Raw genomic sequence first — 21,688 nt, 5'->3', positions numbered from 1 at the left:
CAAATCATAATATACCGTAATTGATTATCAATAAAATTATTTTTTTTTGTTTCTAGTACTTGATTAAGGTAATTTGCAAGTAGAGTATGAATTATTCGTCTGCTTTTTAAGTGGACATCTTGCATAACAGTGTCAATTTGTGTCTGTGATACTGGGCCACAAGGACGGTTTCACGTGACCAGACTAGCCCGATTACTAAATAGACACCCATACAGGCATAGGTACACATATTATTATGTTCATGTTGTTTTTGTTGTTTTTTTTTGTACATGGTCGATTTTGGCATTGCTTTTAGGATAAATCTAAAAACATTTTTATACTTTACTGCTATTGCGCAAAGTAACATACGTCAAACTTTGATGGACAAAGAGTATGTTCTCTTTATTTTATAAGTAACAAAATGGCAGAATGATAGCGTAAAAAGGCACATGCTCAAAACAGATTGTGTATGAATCACACTTTCACGACACACAATGGACCCATATTGTGATTCGACATAGATTTGCATTAGGCTTCTTAAGAAATTAACATACCAATATCAAATGAAAAAATCATTGTCCATATCATGTGTTCACTTATAATTTCAATGTGATACATTGGTAGAGTGTTTTTGAACAGTTTTCACCGAATATAGTTTTTATTTTAACCTTTCCACTCTTGCCTTGTTAGTTTCTCGATAAAAGAAAATGCACTGTTCACTCCCTTAAATGTAGATTTTTTTATTTTCATTCTTGCCGACAGTTTTATGAAACGGCAAAAATTTAATGCAAGAGAGAAGCGAAGTACTATTCGTTAGAAACAGCCACTGGTTTTGAAGGTAATGTATACAAACGTAAAAAACCCTGGATGCAACTGTTTGTTGTTTCTTAAATTACATAAGCTTAAATATACGTGATTGGACAAAAGAAAGAACTCATTTAGTTTATTACGTAATTTATTTGCAGTAGGTACATACGTGTATCCAATTCCTATCTCTAACCTTTGACACTACCGACACGACTGATCTCTGCTGTCCGTTCATACAAGCATGCCAATTGAGATGTACAGACATACAAAGTGACTACAACATAATGGTCCGAACGATTGCATTTATTTCCCTATTATTGTATTATTTATCATTGTGTGCTTTAATACGAAGAATATCAGCTATGTTTGTATGTGCAGAATATAATGCAATTGTCTGTGTTACACTGAAAGAAGATGATCATGATGGATAAATAATAGGCTTCAGTATAATCAAATAATGAAAAATCGTGTCTGGAATGAAAAGACCATTATGGATGTTTCTGGAAATGCAACAATATACTGACATTTTCTAAAACAACATATTCATTTCACACCCAACTGGATCGTACCTCAGGCAGTAATTCAAACTGAAAAAAAAAACCCCATAAAGACACACTCATAGGCCTACATACACCGTAATGTATGAATACGTATGAGATGAAATAATATCAACATTTATTCTTACTCGTAAGATAGACGCCAATAATATGCAAGTGATCCAAACAATGGCGATATTCGGGTGTTTTTTTTTTTTCCTTTTTCCCATACGATTCTGAAATTCTATGAGTACACTATATATAGGTGCATGTAGAACTTTATACAGTTGTGTTATGAATACGCGAATAGTCTTTATGTGTATGTGAATGTATACACGCACACACACGTAAAATTGATACCCGCAGAAACGAGACGCCCCCTTAAACTGCCACAGTATCTGAATCATGTATCCATATTAATGTGGGATTTTTTTTCAATGATTTATTTACACTTATTTAATACTTAGACTTAACCATGACGGATGTATTGATATAATCTAATGTATATAAATATACTGTATATGACCAGAAGAGATCATTGTCATACATTATTAGCGTCAAACAAATTTTAGTCGCTGCACCAAATTGTCAACGCGTCTTCTTCCGGGTTTTGGATTGTAACACGTTGACTTTATTCCAAGAATGTAGTCATCGTGTAGTACCGCGTCATGTTACTGGAAATCAATAGCCTGGAGAAAACGCGTGATGCGTAGAAAATGTTGTGCATCGACTTACAGTTGTTGGCCGCTAACAATGCATTTCAATCTCTTCTTTTCACCTATGGTGTACAGCACCTGAATTAAATACCTCATGGTACATAATCACTCACGCACAAACACACACACATGTATATATATACTGTATATATATATATATATATTATTATTATTATTATTATTAATAATAATAATAATATTATTACATACATACATATACATAATTATACATAGATATCAAACACACAAAGAAAGACGCAGAGAGAAGAGGGAAGAGCTCAAAACAAAACTTTTGACATTACCTCAAACATTGCTACCATTAGCGTCCGTGATTTGGCAAGTGCAGTTTTCACCTCCTTTGTCTAGCTTTGTCTCTCTTCAAGGCATTTCCGCAATTCCCCTATTTTCCCCTAAAGTCACTGCCACAGTTGCATCTACTTGTCTCTTCAGTTGTCTTGTTGATATGTCAGTCTCGTCCCATGTTGTTTTGATTTCTGTCAGTTTTGTCTCTTTAGTATTCGCCGCGAACCTATATTTCGTATACATTTTTCTCCAAGGGGCAAACATATCGCAAGCATTGTCTTTTCAGTGGCTCCTTACGGTCTGCGTAGATTCCATTTCATTCGCTTCGGTGATTGATTACATTTATTTCGCTATTGTATGCTCTGTTCAATCCCCAATAATGATAATAATAATAATAATAATAATAATAATAATAATAATAATAATAATAATAATAATGATAATACTAATAATAATAACGATAATACACATAATTTCTATCGCGCCATTCTCCACTCTGATTATATGCTCAAGGCGCTTTACATCAAAGCAAAAAGATTCATCCTTTATATTATTCATTTGTTACAAAAAGAGTGAAGTGTACATTCTGTTTTGTCGAAGAATGAAAATAAGATATGAATTAATAGTAAATGGAGAAAACAAAAGCCAAGTACTCACAAATTGTGGTCGGACCTCGAAGGAGCTTCTGCAGGAATATCTGTTCCGTAGATGACTAGTTGAGGTAGGTAGTCATCCATCTGGCTATCATCCTTGATTCCGAAAGTGCAAGCTCTGCATTAAAAAAAAAAAAATGAGAAGGCATGTATGCTGTTAATCCATAAGATCGGACCTATTATCAAGGAATCTGGGCACCACTCTTATACTACCGTATAATACATTATTATTATTGTATTATAATTATGCAATATTAGTTTCATCACTGTGTTTTATTCAAATAGGGTGGCATGAATACTGCTCTATTAAGACATTCTGTCAGGCAATGATCCACAGTAAAGACAGTCTACATTAGCTTTTCATTCTAGACTTGTAAATTGAAATGAAATGGTTATTTTGTAAAGTTACAGTCAGTCCGGCATAATAGATAGCAGTCAAACGGCTGAGTTGCTTACAACATTTGTACAACGTACAAAGAAAAAAGGCGAAATTTAGAATGCAGTTACTCTGATTCTTACATGCCCCCTGTATCAAAACGGGTGCTGTTCGTTATTCCGAAGGTTCGCTATTCCGAAGGTTCGTTATTCCGAAGGGTCGTTAATCCGAAACACGCAAATTCCCTATACCTAGAGGTTCGTTAATCCGAAAATGAAAAAGGGTTCGTTAATCCGAAAATTTGTGGCGTTATTCCGAAGGTTCGTTACTCCGAAGATTGGTTAATCCGAAACTGAAATTCGGAACAATGAACCTTCGGAATAACGAATCTTAGGAATAAAGAGCCTTCGGAATAACGAACCTTCGGAATAACGAGCTGTAACCATCAAAACATAGCTGTTCAAAATTGTACTAATCCAAAACAGTATACTTCTTGGACATAAAATCTCGTAGCAATTGATTTAACAAATAAAAAAACAATGAAAAATTATTGGTCTTGATAGATAACATCAAACTATAAACCTTTGCTACGACAATGAAAAAATCAGTAGGGAATGAACATAAAAATGTTAATCTGATCATATTGTGGAAATTCAGGGTATGACAGTATATCGATAATTGTATGAACTATGATTTGGAAAAAGCAAACAATGATATGACTGTCTAATAGATAATGTACAGTTAAAAATTAATGAGGTACATAAATACACGAGTTTAGAATATGAGATCTAGTATTCAATATACATAATATATGTTGATTATATATAGGCTGAAAATTTCATAACTTCCCTGATTGTAATCTGATTTTGATGATATTTTCTCTTGAACTATTGAGCATGCTTGTAGATTTTCAGTTTTTTCCCGACTAATAACTAATTCTGAATTAACCATCAAATGAATCTTTTCTCTTTACATGTTATGCAGAAAATAGAATATCGAACGAATCTGCTGAACCAAAAAGAGCACAGTGAAATTTGCCTTTCCAGCATTATACACTGCACGACCGCCATAGTTTCAGTTCACCAATACCAAACTTACTGATTTATTGTCTCAAAACTTGGTACAAATTGATTTTACCATTATTTTCATGTTATTTTATTGTTATAGCAAACATAGTTTGTGACGTCATTTTCACGATGAATTGATTTCGTCCACAGAGAGCAAGCAGCACCTTTGTGATATACCTGCGCCTACTGTCACCTTTGTTATTAGCCTCAGCATCAACTTACCATTTTACTGTCATGAATTCTATTGTCATCGGTGTTACAATTACATGCATGGTAATATAATTACATAGTGACATGATTAAGCACTACCACAATATTATTTCTCTTTCTGTGGGCAAAGAAATCATCTCTGCATGACGTATAGACCGTCGCACCGTACATGCTGTTTTCAAATCGTGTACAGGTGAATAGGAGTGAACTGCTACGCCGGATGTTCGCTTTCTGGTTCCATAGCTACTCCTAGCAACGCAACGCCGGTTGCGTTGTCTGTACCTCCTGTGTACGCTCACGTGGATGTGTGTATGTGTGTGTGTGTGTGAGTGTTGTATGTATCTATAGGCAACGTCTACGTATACGACGTGTTTAATATCAATGATGAAACACGTCCCCGAGGACATGGGCTTTTTTTTTTAATCAATTCGCTGGCTGATATAATATATTTATTACTTGATAACTTTCAGAATATTGGTGCACAGTTTCCTCATCAAGCCATGATGGTAATGGAAAAGGAAAGTTTAGAGTCATCAATATATTCACGACTCGTCTCCAAGCGTACATATCGCTTTATTCCAGTTTAAAAATTTAATCAGGGGCATGTCAAATTCGTTGGCACTGTGCAACTTCATACCGTCCATTGTTTTCTGCCTCCTTGTCCCTCTCTTTCTTCTATTCTGTGCATGGCAGCGACTTTAAATTGTCATGCTATACATAGTGTTGGGATTGTCCGGCTGTTTGCAATTCGTGTTATCATGCAACGGCATATCAATAATGTTACTTGTACTATTATGTTTTGGGGAATGCAACGTACACATCTATAGGCATTGCTTCTTTAGCATTCCTTCCCATTTCCATCATTTCCACGTACTCAAAATGTTTGGTTTTGTTTTACCTTCCTTGATGATTGCCTCCTTATAGATTTGGTTTATTGTACATTCAAATGTAAATAATATAATACACACATGTTTTCTGTAAAATAATCATATCTGTACGTTTCTGTTAGAGAATGAGAGAGTGGATGAATGAATGAATGAATGAATAAATGAATAAATAAATAAATGAATGAATAAAGGATGGTCTTACAATGTAAGTGTACGATAATTCTCAAGAAGTGATATTTCATTACTGTCTGATCATTACCGTTATGTAGACTTGATTTTGTACATACATGAGGTTTATTTGATAGCATAAATACGTTTTTAGGCGTCCCATTGGCTGATGTAACGTTCATAAGTACAAAATATTGTTGAAAAATTCCTGAAATGAACCAAAACAATTCCACATTTTTTGTTGACGGATGTTGGTAAGTGAATGTTGAGATTTTTGGCGTGATCTGCATCAGGCGAAATAACGTAGGACTTTGCTTATCTTCTTGTCTCTTTCAGATTTTCAGTCTTTTGGATAGAGTGAGACTTTTTTTTCATCTCAAAATTCCAACTTCCAAATCGACTTAAACGTTTAAGAAAATTGCATATAAATTTCAGTAATAAATTTCCAATATCATCCCAATAATGGGGCAAAAACCGACTGAAGTTGTTTTGCTTTCGCTAGCTTGCGATTAATAATTTACTGCCTCGGCCTGGGCTTTAAGCTTATATCATTTGCTGAAAATTACCTATATTCATATTGGGTTATAGGCTGACATTTTCAGGTAGGATCATCTTATGCTAAAAAGTTTCGTCTGTCTTTCAAAACATTCAAGTGAGAAGCACCATAAGCACAAACATTTCGATGCGGCAAAGGCATAGAATCCTCATAGTTATTAAAACCACTATTGTTATTGTTATTATTAAATGACGGTAAAGGCATAATATATGATTATCTAGTCAACAGTCCTCAGCCTCCCTTTTGCAGGCCAGCAAAAGGGAATTCTTGATAAAATAGGAATGATTTATAGATCTCTCATGGTAAGTGGATTGCCCATGCAGTACACTTTGCAAGCACATCCCGCGAGCTTTTCCGTGGTGCGAAACGAATACGCCATTAAACCAAATTATTTGCAGTTTACTGGATCTGGTTATGCCCTATATCCACTGTGATCCAGAATTGGACGATTAATTAACTAAGGTGTGCAATTATGCTAATTATTACTATACGCCTCATACAATGCGCACCATATACAATTTCAAGGCTGCTGAATGTGCGTATCTCTCTAATAGAATAAGGTCGTATATCCACATCACAAAATGACACATATTTACTCTACCAAACTTAATGCAATATAACGGAGTATGAAGAGAAAAGACGAAGGATTCATTGATCAGCTATAGCCCAACGTGTTGGCAAGGCAAGGACTCAAATTAGGCTTATGGTCACTAAAAACATCCATTTTGCTAAACTGAAGACGGGACTGATTACAAACTTTCACATTTGAATAATTCTCTTTACTCACAAACCTTAGATGGGACGGTCCCAATTTAAGTTATGCAAATATTTTATTACTAACTTCCTCAAGCTTGAAATTCCTTCTAGAATCCCGTTACACCCTTGGGATAGAAAATGAATGCACAATTATTTTTGTTCGGAAAATGAACTGCATGGCTCAAAAGCGCAAAGTCACACGACTTCAGGAAACATCACGGCATGCCGTTTGACTAGTAACATTTATATTTATACCACTTAATAACAGTGAACAGGAGCAGTGCGCCATGCATACATGAATTTCAAATGAGTTCCCAGAAAATATTATGCGAAGAGGATAGTGATGGAATATTAATTGACACGTGCAGTGGTTAAATATCGTTGAAGACGTAATAATTGTACTATTTCGAAGGGTTTTTTTTTCACAATCTAGAGTTATAATCACTGTTTACTATTCCATCTACTAGTGCACTTAACCTGAAATATATATATATATATATATATATATATATATATATATATTACGATAGCAGCTAAAAAGTGTTACCAAGTACAATTGCCAAAAATATAATGGTGATGATAATTATGTAATGATGATAGTACTAATGACAATAATGATATCAATATAAAGTAATGATAACAATAGAAACAATAACGATGTTAATAATACTAACAACATAGTCTTATTAATCAAATTGTATAGCATCTTCAGTGTGTGTACTGCTCATTTAGATAGCCCTGCCATTATCATATATATTTTATATCCCTGCATTACCAGGTACCTATAGTTTCACTTCGCACCTTCAAAGGTTGAGAGTTACAAGCACATAAGATGCACCTGCCGTGTGAAAGTCACGAGTCCAACCCATCATACCACAGTGCCTCAAGGTTCTTATAGCGTTCGACAAAATAAGAATTTGTAACATAATTTCTTACGATAATACTATAGAGCTCTCGCCAAATTATATCAAGATAACTCATTGTGTCAATAATCCATACAGGCATGTAAATGCTAGAGCACTTTTCAAGACTGACTCTACACTGAATTGGATCTAGATGTTGTGTATGTGAGTTCTGTTAGTAAGGTGCTCTGGTGCGTGGATGGCTGGATGGGACCGAGTATTTACATATAAAAAGCTGTTAGTGCACTGTTTCATCACTCCCTTTGCCCTATTTGCTTTTCGGCTACTTTGCATCTGGATTTTCTTGTGCAATAGTTAAAACTCTAATTATTTTTCTATTGTATAACTGAACATCAATACCATGCATTTAACAATATTGTATAATTACTGTACATATTGTATAATTAATGTACATTTATGCAACTTGTACTGGTTGAAATATCCCCCCCCCCAAAAAAAAAAACAAAAACAAACAAACAAACAAACAAAAAAAAACAACACAAAAACACAAAAACACAAAAACACAACAAACAAACAAACAAACAAAAAGACACATTATAATATTAGTTTGGAATGACAATGAATCACGACCGATCTTGAATCTTTAAACTAGATGTATGAGAACGCTGATAACATTATCTCGAACATTAAAAACACATTGACATTAAATACATTAAAATCATTAAGGGCAGTGTAACTCATTGCAATCATCATTAAAACCCATTATTTTGCGCGGATATATGCAACGTACGTACAACAGGATAAAAAAAAAAACAATTTGAGATGACAAACCATTTATGATAAATTCAAGGTGATATGCTCATTGTTCGCGATGAGTAAGATGTTATGTTAACTTCAACATGGCACGTCATCATCTGCTACCTACACTTCTTTGCTTGTTTTTATTTCGGTCTTCAGATTAAAAAGAAAATACAAGTTGCATAAACATTACTTAATTATACGTACAGTATGACGAAACAGGGGGTTGCCCGTTCAGTCAGTCTGCAAAATATGACTGTTCTTCCACAGGTGTGTGCGCGCGCACACACACACACTGTTTCTTCCTGGCCCGCGCCCAATGTGAAAGCTGTATCTTTTGTTGACATGGATCAACGGGCTTACACAATACACCGTATATGGAACGCGTGTCGCACCAAAATTCATCGCTAACACGTCGCAAAAATCCAGCGAAATTTGAAAATGACTGCATTTACAGAATTTGGCGTAGAATAAACAGTTCTGAACCAAATTTAATGATTTTGTTATCATTGTCTTCTGCCGAAGATGCTCTTTCTAATGATGTCATAAAATATATCACTTTTAGAACGCAAGGTACTGAAAATCCACCGTTCCTTTTTTGGGGGGACACCCGGTATATAGGACCTATATATATATATATATATATATATATATATATATATATGGTTGGTTGGTTGGCATCCATTCGTCTCGAGAAACGATGGCGTAGCACTAGCTAGGCAAGAAGTTTGCACTGCCTTGAGTATCTGTAAAGCCCCACTCTTGAGTGGCAATCCTTAGAGCACTTGCAGCAGATGAAGTCTATTGGGGCCAATACTAAGACTGCCCGTGCCTTTCTCTTAGCTCTCCTGTCGGTCTGCTGTACGTGCCTTACAGCTTCAGCTCTCTGAACGCCCTCCCTGACGGCGCCTCTCCATATATGTATGTATATATATATATATATATATATATATATATATATATATATATTGATTATACAGTATATATATACAGTATATATATGTACATATATATATACAATATATATATATATATATGTACATAATGTGTGTATGTTCCTAGTCACGCCATGTATGTAAAGGACGATCATGCCCGTTTCCTCATTTCCAAGCTTGCTTCATTTTTCTCATATTCCTATTAGTAACGGACAAAAATAGATTCCTCTTGAATTCACAAGAGAGCACTTAAATGCTAGATGTTTCGATTCTATGGCATACATGAACAGTTCCAGGAGCACTAAAAAAAAAAACAAACGATGGCGTATGGCTGTTACAAGTAATTATATTTCATGATAATCTTTGTGAGTGAGTGTGTGTAAGTGTGCGTGTTTGTATGTATGTGTGTGTATTGTGAGACAAAGAAAGAGAGGGGAGGAGAAAATGAGCGATTTTAATTTTGGGGCTATTATTTTCTTACCTTCTGAACAGTAATGTATTCGGCAAGAGTTCTCTCAAGCTCACTTCACTGTACGATATATCAGTCAGCTGGTGGTACCTGCTGTCGCCGGTAAGTGCGATGTAAATAGTGGTTGTAGTTGTCGCAACCATTCCAAGGAACATAACTACCTTGAAACCAATCTCATTCATCTTAATGGTGTCTGTCCGAGACTGGAGGAATTAGTGACATAACATGGGCTAATTAATATAAATTCCTGAAAGACTATCAAGGAATTAAAGGGATCGTATAGTTTTGGTTGAGACGTAACTTCAGGTTTCTAATGCTTTTGGTAAGATAATGAGAAACCGGTTATGATATTTCAAAGAGCATCTAATTTTAAGTGGAATTCAGTGGTTATTTGATGAAATTTGGTTTTGCAATGGCTGAGATATCCACAACAGAGTGATCCTAATAAAAGGTGGCATTCGCTTTGTTTTACTTGTTTTTGGATATCTCAGCCATTCCAAAACCAATCTTCAGCAAATACACTTCGAATTACTCTTAGAATGTTATACTTCGTACTATTTCATAGGTGGTTTATTGTTGTATCTCGCAGAAAGTTAAAAGCCTAATCCTTATCTCCACCACTACTGTACCATCCCTTTATTAAGGCAGCATAGCAACCAATACAAATACTCAGAAATTTCAAAACGAGTATCAATTATTTCATTTGACAATTTCCAACTTTAGATACACAACCTTTTGGATGTAAATGTTGCTGCCTAAAATCTCCACAAACATCTTTCGTTTCACACAACTTTGTCAACAGCAAATCCCCTTTTGTGAAGAAAAAAATCCAAAGGAGCACTGTGGTTAAACATGTGTGTCATTTTATTGCTTGTCCCTTTCGAGCTCGAATCAAAGTTTGCTTTCAAACTGCATTCACATACACTGTAATGGTGTTCATAATGACTAAGTGAACACACGGAAACAATCAAATTTTAATCTATTAGTATTTTTAACTTCCTCATCATTATTTTTTTTCTTTTTGGTAAAAGATAATAATATTACGTGATTTTGACCCATAATTACACTGTGTAGCTTATCAACGTTAAGGCTTTTCCACATGCAGCCTCATTGTGAATTTATTGCGTGTCATTTTCGAGAGGCCATCAAAGTATGCTCTCTAATTATTTCTTTGAATATCATCGCATTGTACATTCTTTGATGTAATCATTATGTAGTCAGACAGTACAAGTAGTTAAAATTGTCTTCGTATGCAATGTATAATACAAAATTGTATATATTAAGTTACTATGGTAACTTGAAATAAGCTGATGGGAAATCACTGGACAATATCATGAGAGAGAGAGAGAGAGAGAGAGAGAGAGAAAGAGAGAGAGAGAGAACAATCATAGCATCGTTGGAGCCTAGTGACCTTCATTAAGATCTACGCCAAGACAAGAGACAGCACCCACAGCGAAGTGATAGAGGCTGCAGTATACGATGACTATAACATAATTGCACAAACACAATTGTACAAACACAATCTCGTAATTAGAGAACAGCAAACCAACTGACCAAACGAGAATCCCTTTGTACCTACGTTCAATCCATCTGCACAATATGCTCACAGACCACAATGTCCTAATTGTTGCCTGTACAACTGCATTTCCCTCTCTCTCTCTCTCTCCCTCCCTCTTCCTTCCCTTTGTTTTCTCCTATTGCGGTCATATTTTCTTTCATCTTCAAAATTAACTAATTTGGTAAATGCACGTGGAGTAGGAGATAACGCCCTGATGGCAATTATTAAGTTGTTGATTATTCTGCTCTAATTGGCTCGATATCTTTCCTATGAGCTTCCTCCTATATGCAAGCAATGAAAAACATGCGATTTCAACTGAAATAAAAACTTGAAATTTAAAATAAGATATCAAAGAGACCGTGTGGGCTTGCAACTAGCAAAATTGATTGACGGTAGGGAAATTATTACTCACGTAACAGTAGTCCTTATTCTGACCAAGAAAGATTTGTATCAGGTGTTGATTTATTATTTTCTCTGCCAAAATAGTAAAATTCAACAGAAGTTGTTTTCCAGTGGGGTCCTGGGTGAAATAGGAATCACATAATTATACAAGTAAAATACAATTACAATATTTACATGGGCATAAGAAACAACAAGAATTGCAATATATGTGACAATACAGAGACTAAAAACACATGACATACAAAATTCACTTTCTACACTTTCTATATCACGAACCGTTTGAAAATACCATGAGCAAACTCGGCTTACAATGATGAAAATGGTACATAAAAATTACAAGATATTATCATTACCTACTTAGATACATGAAGTGCAGGAACATAAAATATTTCCTTGATTTAAACTTAAAGTCTTAACAGTAAAGTATATTTCCTTAATATCAAAGCAATGGTAAATGATTCCAGAGCTTACGTGAAACTATACACAGAGCATTATTCCGTACAACACTTCATCACTGCAAGATCTTTGTTTGAATACCATGCCTCAGAGAGATATACCTAAAAACATCACTATAAAAAACTTGACGATACATTATTTAGACCTTTAAAAACAAACATCTGAAATATTGAACGCCTTGTTAGATTTTTATTTTGTAGATTTGTTCAGTTTCTCCACTTTAGTCATAGTAGCCTAATTCAGATAAGCTACCAGGAATCACTGTGGCTTTCATAATAAGACACGAATTACGCTACTGCCATGAGTTTTCCTTTTGGGAAGCTTGAAGCGAAATATGGGTGAACTCGGTGTTTCCGTGTGTTTGTCTGAACGAACAGTTCGGGTCATAGGAGCGCTATGTGTTAGGGACTACGCTGTGTAATGTTATAATCGCTCCGATGGACTCATTTAAACGCGTAGGCTACTTCAAGATAGTTGTTGTAGAGTGTATAGCTACTCACATGAAATCGTAGATTGCAGTCTTCTGCCCATAGGAATGATATTCATATAAATGTCAATCATTTCACTCCCAGGCGAATATCCAAGTCGAAGAAGATTGGTGAAAAACGAACGTTAATATACCAGAGACGCAATAGACACGTTCTGTTCTTAACAGAAGACGGTATCCAGCTGGACCGACGCTTCATAACGACGCGCGGTTTTATGCTCACAGGACACTCTAAGACTGCATGGATGTGTCTTTTGTCAGGATGAGTGTCATGGATGAAAGTACAAGTGAGATACTGGCTAATTAGACAGCCGAAGTGCATGTAAAATAATCACACGATTGATTAATTGGCATGCATCGATGTACACTTCTCGCGCATCATATAGATTTAGGAGTATACGTAACATACTTATACATACATGTATAACGCGCGTGCTCAAGGTCAAACTGACCTCAGCGATAACAGCGCACACTGTTGACTATGACTATAAAAATTATATAGTCAATAATAAACACTTTATGTCAGTTATAAATGATGACATCTGCTCGTTCCGAGGGCCTTTATCAGGCTTGCTGATTGCAATTGAACCTTGATACAGACAATGTGTTGTATTGCAGTGGCAAAGTCAACAAAATGAATGATGTACATGTAGTCAGAAGGAAATAAAAAAGGAGACGGATATGGCTGTGTTATCGAGAGATTCAGTTACAGGCGGCAAGAAGAAAAAGTCATCGAAACGGATGGTTTGCCTTGATACTTGCAACGTACACGTGTAAAATAACGCGTTTAGACGCTGTACAAACACGCTCAGCCACTTCGATTGTACACATGCATGCTTGCATATAATTATCAAGAAGACTTTACATTAAAGTCATGAAAAATAAATGTGTAATGTGCAATTCAGATGATGTCCATGGTCGGCAGCTCGGCTAAATATGAGCCGGAATCATGAGGAAATAATTGATGAACACGATACATGATTATATAACATAAATAAATAAATGAATATATATATATATATATATATATATATATATATATATATATATATATGACGGGTTTGTTTGCAAAAACCGATAAGTCCATATTTGCCAAATGGAGATATTTGCGATTAAAGGTCAAGAAAAATAAAGAGAATAATAAGAAAATGTTTGCTTCTTTTGACCATAACCTCAAAAATGTACCTTTATATGTAGTGACCAATATATCATTTAAAAGGTATTATTTTGTACTTTATGACAGAGATCGTACTTCAAAATCTTCAAAAATGGACTTATCGGTTTTTGCGAACAACCTCTTCATATATATATATAATGTGAGGTGGGCTTGGCTTCGTACGTGGTGGGTACTGCATCATTGGTATATGTGTGACGGTAGGAAAACTTGCAGTATAGACGTTGCAGTGATGTTCAGTCTTGCCTTTATTCCCCGAGCTTTCGGCTGTTTCACCAGCCTTTTTCAAGGGCTTGATGAGACATAACATAAAAGCAAAATAGCAACCAATTTGCATGCATTTGAACAGAAATAGAAATAGTAATAACAAGAAGCCAATCAAACGGAATGTAGGCAGTTCAACAGAATAAGGCAAACAACAAAACAAAACAAAACCAAAACAAGGCAAGAGAAAATCGAACAGACATGGGCAGCAATATTACATTCGCTCCAATGGAAAGGCAGTATTATCACATACACTTGCAGTGAAAGAATAAAGTTGTAATAGTACTTTAGTATAGGTAATACGAACGGTAATGCATAAACCAACATAACTTAAGGCACATTAGTTACCTTTTAAGGCGTGGGGATTTGCTTGTGAGTGGTGTGGTGTCAGGAGGATGAGTGTGAGGGGTTCGTGTACATGTAATGCGGGGGTAGTGAAGTGTGAGGGGTGATGTGGCTTGGGGGTATTTGGGACGATGACACAGTAAAAGTAGACAGGCGAGGCACAATATGGGTACATGCCTTTGAAGGTCATTCGGGCCGTAGAACACTTTTAAGAGATATAGGTACAAGGTCTTAATAGTGAATAAAGTGCACCTATATTCTTGACACTGTAAGTGGGTGCTCAATAAACTTCAACACTTCTCGTAGGTTCTGGATAGAGATTAAAACAGGACCTATGAAAAATTAAGGATCGGCATTAATTCCATGTGGACGTAAGGTGCGTAATTTAGATATCCAGTACGATTCTCGTTTAAGTATGATATGGCTTTCCTTCTTTTTGATGAGTTCGATGCCTGTGATTTGTACATCCTGAACTGAGTGATTTGGTAGGTTAAAATGTAAGGTGTAGGGAAGGATTTTACGGCTGGAGGTGTTGTGGTTGATAATCTCAGAACGTGTGTTGTTCAGGCGGGTGTACACGGACGTTTGAGTTTTACCGACATACTGTAGGCCACATTGACAGCATGTGATGAGGTATATTACCCAAGATGATTTACAGTTTATATAGTCTGTGATGAAGTATGTTTTCTTTGTTGATGAGCTTGTGAATGTGTGTGTGTCTTGGATGTGCTGGTGCAGGATGCATTTTTCTGACTTGCATTGGTAGAAACCAGGCGTTGAAGAGCTGATGTCTGTAGGTGTGCTGTGGAACTGTGGTGGGGTGGGCTTGGAGTATTGTGTGAGTTAGTGTTTGTTGTTGATTCAGAGCTTTGTAGGGCGTCTTCCTGAATTGCGTCTACAAGCATGGATATTGTTTGTGTTTGTGTATGTTCTTCATGATCTGTGGCTGGAGTGTGTTGTTTGGGTGATTTGGCATTCACCAGTATGTCCCGTAGCGTTCTACTGCGTCGGAAGGATGTGATGGGTGGCCTTGGGAAGATATTTCGTAGGGTATCGCATTCGCTGATGATGGAGAAATGTTTGTGGATGATGCGCGAGACGTTGGCTGTGGCGGGTGTGTATGTGATAGGGAAGTGTATGTTGTTTGTTGTGGTTCGTTCCTTGTATGAGAGGAGATTTTCCCTAGTGATTTGTGATGCTCGCGAGATTTGTTTGTTTACCATTTTGGTATTGTAGTTTCTGTCTTTAAGGTGCATTTTTAGTTGTTCTAGGTGGCAACGGCGTAGCCAGGATTTGATCTTAGGGGGGCGGTTAGTCTGCGAGGGAGCGAAGCGACCGAGCCCGAGCGAGCGGAGCGAGCGAGGGGGGGGGGGGTGTCCCCCCTCCCACGGTAAGAACTTTTTGCATTTTGATGTTGTAAATGGTGCAATTTGATGCATGTTTTTGCGCGTTTTATCGACGAGAAACAGTCCCACTTGTTTAAGGTAGCAGTATATTTTGATGTAGATTATTATTGAACAATTTGACTATAAAATGGTACAATTTAAATACACTTCTTGTGTTAATTCTTTTCACTGAATATCATGAACGCGACTGAACCCGAGCGAGCGGAGCGAGCGAAAGGGGAGCGGAGGGTGTGGGAGGGGGGTGTCCCCCCTCCCACGGTGAGAACTTTTTGCATTTTGATGTTGCAAATGGTGCAATTTGTTGCATGTTTTTGCGTGTTTTAACGAGTTGAAACAGTCCCACTTGTTTAAGGTTGCAGTATATTTTAGTGTAGATTATTATTGAACAATTTGCCAATAAAATGGTATATCATTTAAATAATCTTCTTGTATTAATTCTTACACTGAATATCATGAACGCTGTCTGCAGTTCAGAAATCAAACAGAAAAAGCATGCACACGAGGGTGTAGATAAGGGCATATCCCCTCCCACACGAAGGTGATTTTACGTTTTCAGACCTGAAATTCAGCGATCTGGTGCAAATTTTTGGTGCAATACTTTTTCATCGAAGTGTTAAAATCACGGAATTTAGCTCTTATTCCGAATGTGCACCATTTGTGTGTATGTATAAAGTATAGTGAGGTAGAGCTTAGGGGAAGGGGGATTCCCCCTCCCGCTCGCGGAGCTTTTGCGTTTTTAGAATTGAAATAAAGCGATCTGGGTATAGCCACAGTCTACTTCTATGCATGGCGGAAAGGGGAGGGGGGAGGGGCGGGCGAGCAGGGAGAAGGCGTGGGCGAGTGTTATCTCCACCCTTCCCTTCCGATGGAGCTTTTGCCTTTTTAAGGTTGAAATTGAGATATCTCGTATACGCATATTTGATGGAATCAACATTTGGGAAATCACAAAACAAAACAAACAAAAAAAAAAAAAAAAACTGATGGGGGGCTGAGGGAGGAAAGGGTCGATTAAAAGGGGAAATTCCCCTTATACATGACGGAACCTTGAGTTTTCGGAATATAAGTGATAAGTCTTGTGCATTCAGAATTATTCATTTTTTTTTTTGTAAATCTAAAAAGTTACTAAGCTAGGGAAAGAGGCAGAGAGGGGGAGGGGTATCCCCCTCCCAAGCACGAGAGATTTTGCATATTTTGAATTGAAATTCAACGATCTGGTGCACACTTTGAGTGAAATATTCAAAAAAAAATATCTTATTTGATGAAAGGTTGCAAAGGAGACCCGCTTCATGTGCATGCATACAGTATACACGCACTTTTTTTTTTCCGCCTCCCAAATCCCCGGTCCAAATATTAGGGGGGGGGGGGGGGCGACCGCCCCCATCGCCCCCCCCCCCCCTGGCTACGCCAGTGGTGAGAGGTCTTGTCGGGGTCTGAACAGATGCGGCGAATGCGTGTTGCTTGACTATATGGGATGCTGTTGAAGACATGTTTGGGATGACAGGATGAGGGGAGTAGGTAGGCGTGCGTGTTGGTGGGTTTGGTGTGGAGTTGTGTTTGTAAGGTGCCTCCCTCAAGATAGAGGGTGACATCCAAGAAATTGATGTTTGTTTCGGATGAGTCAAACGTGTATTTGATGGTAGCATGTTTTTGATTCATGCCATTTTGAAATTTTGACAGGCTACGTGGGGAACCAATCCAGATGAATTGAATATCATCTATATAACGCCGCCATGATTTTTTCAGCATAGGCATGTGCATCGATTTGAGGATTTCCTCTTCTTTTTCTGCCATGAAGAGATTAGCGTAAGAGTGGGCTACAGGAGTGCCCATAGCTGTGCCCTGGATTTGAAGGTAGTTGGTGCCCTGGAACTGAAAACTGTTGAGGGTCAGGACCAGCTCCAGTAGGCGTATCAGTTGTGGTGTTGGCGGTTGTGGGTGCTCTCGCCGCGAGAGGGCGTTTTGTATTGATTTTAGACCTTCAGCGTGGGGTATGTTAGTATAGAGTGATGACACATCGGCTGTAACTAAAATAGTGCGTGATGAAAATGGGGCAGACTCAGCATTGAGTTTTTCAATATGTTGTAGGAAATGAGTAGTGTCTCTGAGATATGACGGGATTTTTTCAACCAGGGGTCGCAAGTGGAAGTCTAGGTATTTGGAGATCTGTACTGTGGGACAAGCACAACCGGAGACAATCGGTCTTCCCGGATTGTTTTCTTTGTGTAGTTAAGGCAGAAGATACAGATTGGGACTAGAGCAGTTTTGGGGTATCAGAGCTTTTTTTATCCTCTTTTCTTCGTCCAAACATTGCACTGCATCTTTTACTTTGAGGAGATTGTTTTGTGTTGGATCGTGGTCGAGCTTTTTGTAGGTCCCCGTGTCCGACAGCTGTCGGAGACCTTCGTCGACATAGTTTTGGGATGACATAACTACTACTGCCGAGCCTTTGTCGGCTGGCTTGATGACAATTTGATCATTGTTTCTCAGAGCTCTTAAAGCCTTCCGTTCACCTTTAGTCAGATAGTCCGAACACCTACGTGACTCATATTTTCGGACGGAGTCTAAGATTTCTCTCTCTACGTTTTCAAAGAACAGACCCAGGCGTGGATTTTCGGTGCGTGGGGTCCAGAGACTTTTCTTTTTGATTAGCGATTTCAGTCTATCTGTTTCAGGATGGGGGTTGTGCCGACTTTCGGCATCAGGCGTGTTTTGACCAGTTTGATTTTTCCAGCATAGCATGCTTTCAGACTCATTTTCCTTTTGAGTTCATTTACATCTGCTTGTATTTGAAGAGTGTCGATAAGGGGAGGGGTGGGACAGAAAGTCAACCCTTTGGACAAGAGTGTGACTTCAGAGTGAGAGAGGTTGTAATCAGAAAGATTTACAATTTGTACACTAGGTTGGGAAGGAATTAGCACTTTGTTAGACGTTCTAGCTACGTTTCTAAACGAATTCCGTCGCTTTTTGTAGGCACTTTTGTTGTACCGTCTTACTTTGTTTCTGTTTGTGCGAGCACAGCGAAAGCGGTCAGCCGAGGCGCGCGTGTTGTTTTCGCAATGAGGGCAGCGACCGCCTCCGTCTTTGTCTCCGCATTGTGAAGAATGCGTCTGCTTTTTCACCTCACTACACAGTTCATCATCCCTTATCAGTCAGTCCGCAGCACGTATGCTAATGAGCCGATCCGGCAAGATTTATTCAGCACTCTCGTTGACGATCTTTGCGTTCGAAAAGTGTCTCGTCGTGCGAGATTTTGCGAGAGTTTGACAGGGCTATGGTTTTCACAGTGTAGCGACTTGTACATACATCCGTCATGGCTACAAGTCACGGTAAAGTGTTCTCCAGACTTTGATCTTTATTTTAATACTAAATTTGCGTATAATATCGGATCTTATCATGACGATATAATCAGTTGAATTTGCGTAAATTTTACCTGCTTTTCACGGAAGATTTTGTAGTCTAAAGTTCGTTTTTGGTTCCTGACCGGATTAGGAAACTGTTGTTTCTGATTTTGGCTTTTTCGTAGAGAGGAAACTTAGATGCTCATCATATATTGCAGTCAAGGAGACGCAAGCATGATTTATACTAGTTTTTCCGTTTTGAAATGTCTGTAAAATTCACTTCTAAGCCGGAAGTATGCTCCAAACAAAGTGTACAGTGGCGCGAAAGGGCTCTTTCATTGGACAGCGCTTGCATTCGCGCGCGCTGTACCAAGCTTCTAGCTTCAAGCTTCTGTCCAAAGTACAGAAATCTACACGCGTGCCTATGCAAGCATGCGCTCTGCACGCACATGGCATGAAACCGTGAGCAGCGTAATGACGTAATGCAAGCGCTGAATGCAAGCGCTGTCCAATGAGAGAGCATACTCTTGAGATTGCACGATTTCAAGCTGACCAGCACCGACATTGATGTATATTTTACTGGTTCCTGACCGGATTAAGCAACAAATTGTAAAGATATTTACATGGATACAAAGATTATGAGATGAGCTACCAAATGATGCATTTTCATTGAGACGCAAGGTGAATTTGGTATTCTTTTGACGTCTTGAACGTGTTCTACACGAATTACTTTTTTCATAATTTTTCAATCACAAATTACGCTATGATATTTTTCATTTACAATAATTTGAGTAACATGTGACGATAGCTTACATATTTTCCTTGGATTTGATACCAAATTTGTGAATATAACGTGTATTTTTGTTGCCGAAAGCCAAGGACAAAATCCCCTTCCGCAGCTCATTACGTATGCAAGCCTAGAGCGGGCTTGCATACGAGTTGAATAAATACGAGCGAATTATCGGGTGCTGCGGTCTGACTGTTATTAGTTTGTCTTTCTTTGATTCATCCATGACACTTAACTTATCTACGACATGACCATGGATAGAATTTATTGTCTCATGGTATTTCTCGGAAGTGGTCTTAGTGAATAATACCTTTCTAGCCTCCTTTAGAGAGTTTTCTTGGTGTAATATTCTCTCTTCTAAGAGGTCAATTGTGATATCTCGAAGTTGGCAGGATGCACGCCAAAGAACTAAGTTCCATTTCTTTTCCATGCTCTCAGTGTGCTCAAAAGAATAATTTTTTTTGGTCAAGAGTCCTTTTGGTACTAAGTCTCTGTCGCGGTACATCACAATATATTTTTGGTGTAACTTGAGGCGATGGAGTGACTCTGTCTGTTTGCGGACACGTCGAACTAAATGTTTGAGATCCTCCGTGTGAGACATTGAGCTGCATGTTTTGCCATTGCTGTCACCGAGAGTGTTGATGTTGTTGTTGTTGCTGTTGCTGTCGCTGAGTGTAATCATGCTGTTGTTGTTGCTGTCGTTTCTAGAGTGGTGGTTGCTGGTGCTGTTGGTGTTATGTCCCATTCCGATGGTCTGGTTGGTGAACATTCTGCCGTCCATCCCAACATGGATCTTGGTTGAAATTCCGAGATGCGGGCCAAATGCCAAAAGAGTAAGTAGTATAATGTGAAGTGGGCTTGGCCTCGTACGTGGTGGGTACTGCATCATTGGTATATGTGTGACGGAAGGAAAACTTGCAGTATAGAGTATATTGGAGCGAATGTAATATTGCTGCCCATGTCTGTTCGATTTTCTCTTGCCTTGTTTTGGTTTTTGTTTTGTTTTGTTGTTTGCCTTATTCTGTTGAAGTGTATGCAAATTGATGTAACTGCCTACATTCCGTTTGATTGGCTCCTTGTTATTACTATTTCTATTTCTGTTCAAATGCATGCAAATTGGTTGCTATTTTGCTTTTATGTTATGTCTCATCAAGCCCTTGAAAAAGGCTGGTGAAACAGCCGAAAGCTCGGGGAATAAAGGCAAGACTGAACATCACTGCAACGTCTATACTGCAAGTTTTCCTTCCGTCACACACACACACACACACACACACACACACACATATATATATATATACACTAAAACAAAAAAAGTAAACACTTTTTCAAGTTTATATCCCTCATAGAATATTTGGCTAAAGGTGAATGTATCGTACACCATATGAAAGGTAA

General features: G+C 37.7%; 1 protein-coding gene across 1 annotated transcript in view; it reads right to left on the bottom strand.

The window, feature by feature from the left end:
• Nucleotides 1-21,065, bottom strand: part of LOC140237022 (alpha-2,8-sialyltransferase 8B-like) — a 38,235-nt gene extending 17,170 nt beyond the window's left edge. Inside the window, exons 1-5 of the mRNA XM_072316965.1 lie at nucleotides 20,927-21,065; nucleotides 17,990-18,147; nucleotides 12,050-12,067; nucleotides 10,092-10,282; nucleotides 2,999-3,112 (exon numbers count right to left, since the gene is read on the bottom strand). Coding sequence (XP_072173066.1) covers nucleotides 2,999-3,112; nucleotides 10,092-10,282; nucleotides 12,050-12,067; nucleotides 17,990-18,147; nucleotides 20,927-21,065 — 620 coding nt within the window. The remainder of the gene's footprint in view (nucleotides 1-2,998; nucleotides 3,113-10,091; nucleotides 10,283-12,049; nucleotides 12,068-17,989; nucleotides 18,148-20,926) is intronic.
• Nucleotides 21,066-21,688: the final 623 nt, after the last annotated feature.

The sequence above is a fragment of the Diadema setosum genome, chromosome 13, assembly GCF_964275005.1.
Source record: "Diadema setosum chromosome 13, eeDiaSeto1, whole genome shotgun sequence".
Taxonomy (NCBI): domain Eukaryota; kingdom Metazoa; phylum Echinodermata; class Echinoidea; order Diadematoida; family Diadematidae; genus Diadema; species Diadema setosum.
The sequence above is the reverse complement of the archived record's forward strand: the minus strand, read 5'-3'. Positions and strand labels throughout refer to the sequence as shown.